General features: G+C 43.4%; 1 protein-coding gene across 3 annotated transcripts in view; it reads left to right on the forward strand.

Annotated features, from left to right (window-relative positions):
* Positions 1 to 7,759, forward strand: part of Ago1 (argonaute RISC component 1) — a 33,565-nt gene extending 25,806 nt beyond the window's left edge. For all 3 annotated transcript variants that reach the window (XM_060379547.1, XM_021659924.2, XM_060379548.1), the window contains 4 exons: positions 1,546 to 1,680; positions 2,248 to 2,349; positions 2,655 to 2,854; positions 3,076 to 7,759. In XM_060379547.1, the coding sequence (XP_060235530.1) occupies positions 1,546 to 1,680; positions 2,248 to 2,349; positions 2,655 to 2,854; positions 3,076 to 3,184 (546 nt within the window). In that variant the 3' untranslated portion in view covers positions 3,185 to 7,759. The remainder of the gene's footprint in view (positions 1 to 1,545; positions 1,681 to 2,247; positions 2,350 to 2,654; positions 2,855 to 3,075) is intronic.
* Positions 7,760 to 11,706: the final 3,947 nt, after the last annotated feature.

Raw genomic sequence — 11,706 nt, forward strand, 5'->3', positions numbered from 1 at the left:
GGAAAGGCCATGGATCACAGCTGAGGAGCAAAATAGCAATCATCTAGGGAGCTTTGTTTTAGCACACAGTTCTCAGTGCTCCTGAGTAGTTAGACTGTTTAGACCAGTGGTTCTTTTATTTTTTATTTTATTTTATTTTGTTTGTTTCTTGAGACAGGGTTTCTCTGTGTAGCCCTGGCTGTCCTGGAACAGGACCAAGCTGACCTCAAACTCACAGAGGTCCGCCTACTTCTGCCTCCCTAGTGCTGGGATTAAAGGCATGTGCCACAATGCCCAACTTTGTTCTTTCTTTTGAGACAGGGTCTCACTATGTAGCCCTGCCTGTCCTGGAGCTCACCTTGACTTACAGAGATCACCCGTCTCTTCCCCTGAGTGCTGGGATTAAGGGTGTGTGCCACCGTCTACAGCTAGACCTGTGGGTCGTAAGTGTTAGCATACCTGGACATCACCTGCAGCAGAGTTTCACATAGGCTTGTGTTAAAAGCAATCAGCAGTTATTTTAGCTCCACTAAGACCTCTGTGCCTTTATTTTTTACTTTATTATCAGTCATCATGGTGGCTTTCTGAGATAATTCTATTACTAAAAATTAATAGATATAAAAAAAAAAAAGACTTAAGAGATGTTAAAAACTTGAACTCTAGTTTCAGCTAATTTCAAAGTCAATCATTCTCTACAATATAGATCATTTTTTCTCTTGTATCCCCGGCCAGACTCACACTTGTGACTCCCCTTCTTCCACCTCCACAGTGCTAGACTTCTACATGTGCACCGTTATGCTTAGTGTATAGAGTTATTTTTTTTCTTATATTCCTTGAGATTAAACCCAAGGCTGTGTACCTACATGGCACGTGTTTTGCTTTAGTTCCAGTCTCTACCCATTTTGACTTTCTGTATTTATTGCCTATAGTAGCATGTCTATTTTCTTACAGTCCTGCTGTGGTGTGTTTATTTTTTAAACTGAATTCATCCCCTTCTGTACCCATTGCAAGTGTATACATCTAGTCCTCTCTAGTGCTTCAGCCTTGTCTGCTCTTAGACATCATGATCTTAGAACAGACTTAAATTTAGTTTTTTAGTGTCTTCTCTGTAATTTTTGGTTCTGTTTCTGTCTCTATTTCTGTATTTCTTTCTTTCTTTTTCCTTCTTTCTTTCAAGACAGGGACTCATTATGTAGCTCTGGCTGTCCTAGAGCTCACCATATTGACCAGGCTGGCCTCAAACTCATAGAGTTCTGCCGTCCCCTTTCTTCTGAGTGCTGGAATTCAATATATGCACCACCATACCTTTCTAGTTCTTTGTCGTCTCAATGTAAGGTTTCTTTTTTCATGGAGACCAGATAGGTGCTGTCTTCTTGATGCCAAGACTACTGGCAACGGTTTCCCAGGAAAATATAAAACAAACTGAGTATCAAGACCTATCATTTCTAATTGTTGAGTGTCAGCCTATAAAGCTTATATGCGTAAGCCATATACAAGTTGTTAGTTTTTTAGTTCAATACAGCCTTTGAACTAAAAAAGGGCCACGTGTCTTTTTCCTGTGTTTAGATCCTTCACTATGAGCTGCTTGCCATTCGAGATGCCTGCATCAAACTGGAGAAAGACTACCAGCCTGGGATCACTTATATTGTGGTGCAGAAACGCCATCACACCCGCCTTTTTTGTGCTGACAAGAATGAGCGAGTAAGTGAGGAAGTGTTGGGGCCACTTGTACCCTCAACCTGTCTCCTGTATCTTGAGAGAGAAGCCTCAAGAATTTAGTTCTTGGAATTTAGTTCTTTTTCCTGTGTGTCCTTCCTGGCTCTGTTTTCCCCTGGCTTTGTGGCCCATCCTCTACTACTTTCCTTCCCTCTGTGCTTCCTTCTCCCCTCCTCCCCTTATACTTCCTCTCCTCCTCCTAGCTCCCTAGCCTAGGCCCTATATATAGACCAGCTCCCAGAGAAGGGAAAGGGAACTACCATTTATTGAACGTCTCCTATGTGCCAGACACTGTTCAAGGAGTCTTCCTCACAGCAACTCTGTGAGGTAGGTACTATTAATCTCTTCATTTAACCTCAGAAAGGTTAAATGACTTGCAAAGCCAGGATTCAAACACCTGACTTTAGAAGCCCATTATTTCAAGAGCTGGTTCCCTCTGAGAATAGAAACGCCTCTGATTTTGGAAGTCTGGGAGAGTAAGAGTAGAATCTAGTAAAGGCTATAGTGAGGGCCAGGCAGGTCTTGGGATCTTGGCTGTGTTTGTCTCTACAGATTGGGAAGAGTGGTAACATCCCAGCTGGGACCACTGTGGACACCAACATCACCCACCCGTTTGAGTTTGACTTCTATCTGTGCAGCCATGCGGGCATCCAGGTAGCTGGGCTGTGTCCTGGGTTTTTTACTGGGTCAAGGATTAGCTTATTATTATTAATAACCTGGTTATTCCTACGGCATCTAGAACATGTCTACTGTAGCTTAGTATGTTAAAAACAGAGCTACTGTTAGTCAGCCCCAAGTACACTTGCAGATTGTTTTATAATTGTGATTTTGTGTCTGTGTCTTCGTGGGTGGTGGGGTATGGCCATGCAGCCTAGCTATATTGGTAATTAGTAGTGTTCTTCTGTTAGCCGCCATCCACTCTGCCCATCCAGGGGCCACTTACCGTCTTTTTTTCCTAGGGTACCAGCCGACCATCCCATTATTATGTCCTTTGGGATGACAACCGTTTCACAGCAGATGAACTCCAGATTTTGACATACCAGCTGTGCCACACTTACGTACGATGCACACGTTCTGTCTCTATCCCAGCACCTGCCTACTATGCCCGCTTGGTGGCTTTCCGGGCACGATACCACCTGGTGGACAAGGAGCATGATAGGTAAAGGCTGGCTCTTTTCCTTTTGCTTCAGTTTCTTTTACCGATCTTTTTAAATTTTTTGTTGGTAGAAGGAAGTGGATGTTATCCAATTTGGTGCCCTTGGGCTCCTGTATCTTACTGTTTTCCCTTAAATTGGTATGTGAATTGGCACTGTAGGGGTGGGTGATGGAATTAGCAGCAGTTTGGTTCACCAGGACTTTTTTCATATTTTTTCTTTTCAGTGGAGAGGGGAGCCACATCTCGGGGCAGAGCAATGGGCGAGATCCCCAGGCCCTCGCCAAAGCTGTGCAGGTTCACCAGGATACTCTACGCACCATGTACTTCGCTTGAAGGCAGAACGCTGTTACCTCACTGGATAGAAGAAAGCTTTCCAAGCCCTGGGAGCTGTACCACCCAAATCCAGAGGAAGCAAGGAAGAGGGAGGTGGGGTCGGGAGGAGTCTAGGAGGCCTTGTTTCTATCTACAGAGGGGAGATAAGGGTGGGAAAAGGACCAGCAAGACTGACTACCAGCCAGAAATCTCTGATAGCAACCTCATGTCCTCCACCCCTCTCCCCATCTTGTCACATCTGACCCCAGTGGACCAAAAGGAGCAGCACTAGTGCCCACCATACACACAGTTGTCTCACGTGACTCACAGTGCTAAAGACTCATGCTTGACAGCTCACTAGGGTCAGCTCTGCAGTCCTGCGGTCAAATGCTGGTATGCTTGGGTTTGATAATTCTAGATGAGAAAGTGGGTGGGAGGAGGGAAGGAATTTTTAGGAGCCTTAATCAGAAAAGGTCTAGATTTGTTTAAGAAGAAAAATGAAAACAGACTCAGATCAATATTTTAGAATACTAGATGTTTTCATGGGTTCAGAATCCAGTTTGTAGGAAGATTTTTAATGCTAATGGTTTGGGTTGCTCCTCCCCAGCTGCCACCCCCTCCCATTATATGTTTTCTACCCCATACGTCTCTTCCCTGACAGACATCCAGCCCCTAGTAACACTTAAGGCACTATGGCACTTAGCTCTGAAGTGACACGACCCTGTCTTCCTTCCGCCTGCTGGTGGGTAACCAGTGCCTTCCCTGTAACGGTAATGCTGCAGAACTGCAACCTTTTGTACCTTTCTTTGTGGGATGGGGTATGGGTGGGAGATGAGATAGGTAGAGAGGGAAGAGATATCCCAGCGCCAGCAAGCCTCCAGCCAGAATGCCAGCTATTTTTCATTTGAAGGAATTGACTTCAATATTCATTGAGCATTTAAAAAAAAATTACAACCTCAAGATGGTTAAAATCCATTGACATTTGCACTTTCAGACAAGACAAGTCTCCAAGCTGCTGAGATGACTGGCCCTTGGCCTTTCCCCTTTAGCCTCCTCTTTTCCCTGGCCCTATACCCCCCACCCTGTCAGGTCTAGAGTTACCCTCATAGCATTTCTCATTCTTGGCTTCTTTTCCCCCAGATGGTCAAGTCTCTTTTGTTTTTAATATTTCTTAACTGGGGTGTCTTATAACAGAAGATCTTTAGGACTAAAATAAGAAAACAGAAAACTAAATGTTATTTTTATACCATAACTTGAGTCTATTGCCAAAATCTGGAAGTCCCTCCCATACTGGATGAGTTTGCATCCCAGGAACATGGAGCTGTCAGCAGGAACTGTGGAGCTGACTATTCTGGCCTGGCTATGTAGGGGTGGTTGTCCCCCAAGGTAGGGATCAGCCGCAGTCATTCCGCTGTGCAGATAATACCTTTTTCTTGCTACAGCCTCCCTCTGCTGCCCTGTCCTGCACTCTTTCTTGTAAGTGTGTCTTCCCTTTTTCTGGACTGGACTGTCCTTTGATCCTTTGACTAACCGAGATTCTAGCATGTCTTCTGGACAGGCTGGAGAATTTTGCTGCTCCCTTTTGCTTCTGTTTACACAAATGAATTTTTTTCTGTTTCCCACTAAGGCATGTGAGTGGGTGGCATAGGCTTTTTTTCTCCCCCTCTCAAGATACTGGAGTTCAGCTGTCTTGCAGGACTGGAAAAGAAGTAGGTTCTAGCTTTGTCCTTGCTGACCTTAAAGCAAGGGCCCCTCTTCCCTTGACTGTTCTCTTTTTACTCCTGCATTACTGCTTGGGATGGGGAGTTTGAACTTGGGTGTACAGATCCCTGTCTAAGGAGCTTGAGCTTAGTTTTGTTCTGCTCTGGTGATGGAGCAATGATATTTTACATCTAGGCCAGGCTTAGAGGGCAGCCGGAGAAAGGAAGGTCCATATCCTGGGCTGTGGAATCAAAACCTGTCCCTAGCAGCCATTGGACAGACCCAGATTTGCTATGCAAATAGTCCAGGTTCAGTTATGGCTGGCTACATTGTTCAGTAACTTCCCAAAAGGTAGCACAAACATTCCTTCTGGAAAAAGCCCAGGACTGTTAAGTAGTTCCTCCTGTACTTTTTTTCTGCTGGCTATAGTATGGAGTGCCCCGTGGGCACAAGCCCAGCCGAAGAACAGAACAGAGGGCTCTGGGAAGAGGCAGCTCACTGGAGAGCCTACATTCCTTACACAAGTGCCTAAACAGAGTGATGCCAACACTCCATCTGCCCTGTCCATCGCCTTCATACACAGTATACTTCGTGTTCCGTCACCCTTTGGGGAGGGAGCTCTTCGCACACAGTGTGCTGTCAACTTGGGTACATTTGGGGCCTTGGATAAGGGCACTATTCCTGGAGGGTCCAGTCATTTCACCAGCATTTGCAGATGCCCATAAGGAACAGGTGGCTGTCATAACTCCCAGCAACAAGTTTTTGTTCTCTCCTTTTTTCTTTGCCTCACTCTCTCTAGTTGTGTTTCAAGCTAGGGATTAAAAAGCAGTCTTAGTCCATTGGTATTTATGTGCCATTCAAGAAATAAAAGCAAAAGAATACTGGGGGCATGATGTCCCATGTCTGTAATTCTATAAAATCTCAGCACTGAGGCTGAAGCAGATTTACAAGTTCAGGGTCCACCTGGGCTGCTCAGTGAATTCCAGGCCATTGTGTACTACATAGCAAGACCACGTCTCAAAAAAAAAGGAAGAGCGAGATAAATAACTTGGGTGATACAGCTTCCTGCTGTGATTTTAAAAAACAAACAAATCTTTTGAGACTTAACTACTACTGACCAGGTGGGTTCTTCCCATTTAAAGACGGTACACACACATTAAAAGTGGTGTTGTCAAGCTTGTTTGGATTTGGTTTAAGTGGTGCATTGTACCGAGCTCTGGGAGGATTCCAATCTCATCTTGGACAGATCTCTTTCTCCTTTTCCCTCACCCCTACTATTCTGCTTTCCTTTTCCTCTTCTCGCTTTCCCTGGCTTCCTTTTCCCTCTTCACTCAGCTTGCTTGCTGGCTGGCCTGCCTGCCTGTCTGCCTGTGTGATAATGAATTCTCTGCATGGCTGCAATGATCCCACTGTTAGTTGGCAAGGTCAGGCTTAGTTCATTGACTACAGAAGACCAAAAACCTGTTTCCCATGCCTAGTGGTGTTAACCCTGGCTTGCACTGTCCTCAAGCTTATACTAGGTCAGAGCAGCAGGCCTGTCTAACTGACAAAATCAGTAGGGTTTCTGGCAGTTTCAACACTTTCATTTGGTGGAGCTCTTTGCTGAGAGTGCCCTAGGGTAGCCGGGTAGAGGACAGATATAGAGGAAGAGAGTAAAAAGAAAATGGAGAGTTTGGATAAGATGTGGTAAAGGAGAATGCTGCTTTGTATTCACTCCAGTGTGACCTATTGGTTGAGGTGCTATTGCCAGCCACTTGGGATAGGCCTGGAGCTACCATTACTGGGAACTTGGGATGCTTGGACTATGAATAAAGCTGAACAAAGCTAAGTATGAAACTACTCTAAAAATCTGGTTCTCAACTGCAACATAGCTCTTCTTTGGCCTCCTCTTTGGCTAAGCAGCAATGGTTTTGGACAGTTTTCTTTTTAACCAGGATTATGTGAATGATGCCAGGGACACAGTTTTCTTAGCTGGCCCATGGAATGCCTACAAGGCTGCTCAGTGTTGTAGACCTGGCATCAGGCAGCATGAAGGAGGATGGAGTTACTTTCCCTTTAAGGTAGAAGAGTCACCTCTTACCTAGCCAAAAGGCAATTTGGAAATTCATGTTGGGGAAAGGTTTTGTTTAATTTACTGGACTTTAGATAACCCAGGATGGTCGTTAAGATGCTTTCCTTGAGCAGGGATCATGGCAGGGATATGCAAGGCACTCTTCTACTCGGCCTTCTAAGCAGACTGGGAAAGGGGGATTCTCTGGTTTTTCTCTTTCTTCCCACTTACTCGGACTTGCCTTCTCCCTGAGCCACGAGAGAGGCTGGGTTGGTGCTCTCCCCTTACTCTGCTCCTACTGACTTAGAACCTCTGGCTGCTGTATGATAGCCCAGGAAAGGGAATGGAAAGAATGGGCTCAAAACAAAACAGAACAATGTAAGGAAGGCAGATTTCCTTCCTTAAAAAGGGAAATCAGAAACTCTGCAAGAATTGTGTGAGTAAAGACAATGTGTCTGAATGCACTGAGTCCTCTGGTGTCATAGCAATAAGGAAAAATGAAATGACTTCCTGTGCACACAGTCCAACCTGATTGCTGTATGATGTTGCACTTAGCAGCCATGTGGTGGGCATGTGTGACTACTCTGGGTTTCACTTTATTTTCTAAACTTTTTATTCCTCTCAAGTCCAGCATGGATGGGGAAATGTCCCTGAAGCCCCGCAGCTGTGTACTTGTTTGCATTTGTTTCCCATTGAGACTTGTGTTTGTGTCCTGCTTTGAGCTGTACCCTGTCCCGTCCATTGTGAAATTATCCCAGCAGCTGTAATGTACAGTTCCTTCTCAAGCAAGCAACAGCAGCACAATCCTGTGTTTTATAAAGACAACAGTGGCATTTATTTCTAAAGTGCAGTCTCTGGTTTTTGTTTTGTTTTTTTTTCCTACCAGCAAAATAAACTGTTGGGATTAATTACGTCTCTGATAGGTTTTAGGATGGAATAATAGATTGCCCTGCAATCATACTATACAGGGTCTCTGTGCATGCTTCACAAACATGTAAAACACTGTTCCAGGAGTATTGTGGGAGAAGGTAGGCACAACTCAAAAGTGAAAAAATCAGAATGTCTTTTAAGTTTCTTGGGGAGAACACTGGTCATAGAGTCCTTCAGTACAAAAGATCACAAGTGACTGGCCCAAAGCTCCATCAGTGAAGATGGAAAGGAAAGGGCAGATTTGGGAAGTAGGACATCATGCCCAATAGAGGAAAAGTAGTAGGATGAAGAGCTTATGTTTTTATGTGAACATGAGTGGACTGAGACATTCTTACCAAGATGGGATTGGCGAGACTATAGAAGGAATATGTGATGAGAGATAATTATCCTGGTATACAAAGAGGAGTTTTCTTGGAGAGTCCTATTTCATATCCCTGGTGACCCTCAAATTCACAATCTTCCGAGCTCTACCTCCCATGTACTAGAATTGGATCCCACAGCACCCTGCTAGCCTTACAGTTTTGAGATTCTATTGGGAAATACAATTAAAGTTTCCAGTAAACACAGCCTTGGTGCCCAGGCAAAATAGGAAACCACTGTTAGAAATACTGGAGTCACACTGTGTAAAAGGTTGCTAGGGCTACATGTGCAAGGGAGACAGCTTAGGAAAAGAGAAATAGGCTGTATAGACTTGTGAACGGGAAGGAGGCAAGGTGACAGCCAAGTCACCACTAGGTAAAATTTACTTATTTGGGGCTGGTTTAAATAAAATGGAGAAAATAGAACAGAAAGGCAATCTCACCCACTCCCAGCCATCCTTGCTTATTTTATGATCCTACTCCCCATCTTGTCTTGAACCTTACAATATAACTGGTCATTCTCTAGTAATTCTCAAAAATGAGTATTAGGGAAAAATCAATAAAGCTGAGAGTAGGACTTCTAAATTGTCCATCTAACAGCACTTTGAAATTCCTCTTGTTCTATAGAAGAAAAGAAAATTAATAAATCCTAATTTGTCCCTAACCAGTTTAATAGATTGTGTGCTTGGTACACCAGACAGAACCTAATTTGCTATGCTTATTGTTAAAACTTGTTTTCCCCTGGAACTGTGAACCCTTAGGAACAGAAACTGCATTCTATCTGTCATATCAGGACAATAGCAGATACCAAGAGTTTGTATTTGAGGATAAGTGAAATGAGCTAGAGATCATTAGTACAAAGGAGGTAAATTAAGAATTGATACTGAAGCCAGGCACGGTGGTGCATACCTGTAATCCCAGCACTTGGGAGGCAAAGACAGTTGGATCTCTGAGTTCGAGGCCAGCTTGGTCTACAAAGCCTGTCCAGGACAGCCAAAGCTACACAGAGAAACCTTGTCTCAAAAAAAAAAAGTACTGAGGTTTGGTGGTGCATACCTTTTAACCCCAGCATTCAGGATGCAGAGACTGATCTATATGATGAGTTCCAGGTCGGTAAGAGAGGGACGTTAGGTGGGTGGGGGGAGCACAGGATAGAATTCGTAATCGTGAACTTTTAAGTAAGCCAAAACATGTTTCTGCATCTTTGGGTCAGCAGAGTAGGAAAAGATCTGATGTCAGCAAGTTATCTTTCAAACACCCCCAACTGCAGAGATTCTTAGGTTTTATACCTTAAGCTGGTGGCATTCGTTGTCAAGCTTGTAAGGTCTGGCATCTTCCCTGGTGCTACTAAAGCACTGTGATTTCCGAACACTGGGGATGATGTTCAGAGAAGGTCTCTGGCAGAGCCCACTGAGGAATTATCACTGGCAGACAGTGTACATATAATAGGTCTAGCAGTCCTCTGGAGGCCAAGTGTTATGACTTTGCAAATTATAACACTAAGCCTGTGGTTACCACCTGTCATACTCCTTCGGGACACGGCCACCTAGACACCATGATCCTTTCAACAGCAAAGCTTAAAAGAGGTTGGTTGAACTTGAACAACATATTCCTGGACAAAATAAGATAAACTTATTACCGTGAGGAAGACAAAGGTTTTTGTTGTTTTGTTCATTTCTCTATTTTGAAAGACTTAGCAGTTGTCTGCTTTGCCAAACTTGACATGGACTGTCTAGTCCCAGGACCCACGTTTTGGTAGGTTTGTTTATTTATGTCTAGATATCCTTTTTTAGTTCTGGTTGAGCAGCTTTCTCTCTGCTTTATGATGTAGCATATACCCTGAGGTAAAGTAAGAATGGGTACTGTGAATATCTCTTGCCTTAGACCGTAGAATCTCATGGCAGTTAGGATTTGGAGATTAAAGTTATGGTGAAAGATAGTACTTAGAAGTCCTCAGCCTCAGCCACACTTTTGCCAGGCTGCTCTCCATATTCAATAATGTTGAATTAGGACATTAAGTTTCATAAAGTTTCTTATTTTCCAGACACTTTCAGCTATAGGCCGAGGAAGGTTCATGTGTTTGGAAAGATACACAAGAAAACATGAAAAAGGCAATCCTTCAAAGCAGCCATGTCAAAAGTTAGAAGGACTTCCCCTCCACTCCAGTGTTTCATTCTAATACAAGGAAATATTCCCTCAGATGCCTAGCAATTCAAGTTTCGTGTCTCATTGCATTATTTTCTCATGCCACTTAGCAAAGCAAAATTATCCTTTCTTAAATGGGTGTTATCCCTTGAATCATAAGGATTAGGAAGGTTAGTTATGTCTAACAAGAAAGAAGTAGATGGGGGTGGAGAGATGGCTCAGTACTTACAGCACTGACTGCTTCCAGAGGACCCAAGTTATATTTCCAGCACCCACATGGGAGCTCACAACTGTCTGTAACTCCTGCTCCAAGGAATCCGACACCCTCACATATACATATGTGCAGTCAAAAACCAATGTATATAAAATAAATAAATTTAAAGAAAAAAGGAGGTAAGGACACTGTATGTCTTTAAGTCTAGACTCGTTGGAAGCATTTAACCCCAAAATGGTATTCAGTCAGGGGAAAACCTCATATAGCTTTGCTGTGGCAAGAATCTCCAAGACTTCTTTGCCTCCCTACATTAAATTTTAATTCATGAGCCTTTCACATGTGCTTACTCTAAAAAGGTGTGGTTCTAAATAGCAGAAGTAGCTAGGAACACATGTAGACATTTACTGGATTTTATTGACTCTAAGGGCCCAAATCTTGCTACAGTGTTCAAAAAGACAGTACCCTGGAGTTAGAGAGATGAATCAGTGGTTAAGAGTACTGGTTGTTCTTCCAGAGGACCCAAGTTTGATTACCAGCACCCACGTGGCTGCTCACAAATGTGTAACACCAGTCCCAGGGTTCTGACACCCTCTTCTGGCCTCCATGGACACCAGATACCCACAAGTGTAAACAAAACAACAAACGACTGTGCCACCACACCATGTTTTCTGTAAGATACTAGATAAACTTGCCTTCATTTAAGGAACCAGTTCCAGAATCAAGATGAGGGGACAATAGGCCCTTGTAGTCGGAGATTTACTCGTAGAGCCTAGATCAAGGTAAAGATTGTATATAATCAGAGCTTGAACATGACTTAAGATGTGCTGATTAATTTGGTGATTTGATATTTTAAAATTGGGAAGGGTATTTTCAGCCAACAGGAAAAGGAGAGGCAGAATGGGCCCTTCCATTTACTAAGCATTTATTATACGATAAGCACATTTATTAAGTGCTTCAAAATTATAACCGTAGTAAGTATTTTTGTTATTAACATTTGTTCTTCTGTGCTTTCTGTGCATTGTACATGTTGTTCTTCCTTTTTTTTTTCCTTCTGATGAGGAAACTGAAGTCCAAAGGGATAGAGTGACTAATCCAAAAACCCGTAATGGGGAAGGGCTAGTGAAAATGAAAATCTTTCTCAATT

This window comes from Meriones unguiculatus, chromosome 3 (genome assembly GCF_030254825.1).
Source record: "Meriones unguiculatus strain TT.TT164.6M chromosome 3, Bangor_MerUng_6.1, whole genome shotgun sequence".
Taxonomy (NCBI): domain Eukaryota; kingdom Metazoa; phylum Chordata; class Mammalia; order Rodentia; family Muridae; genus Meriones; species Meriones unguiculatus.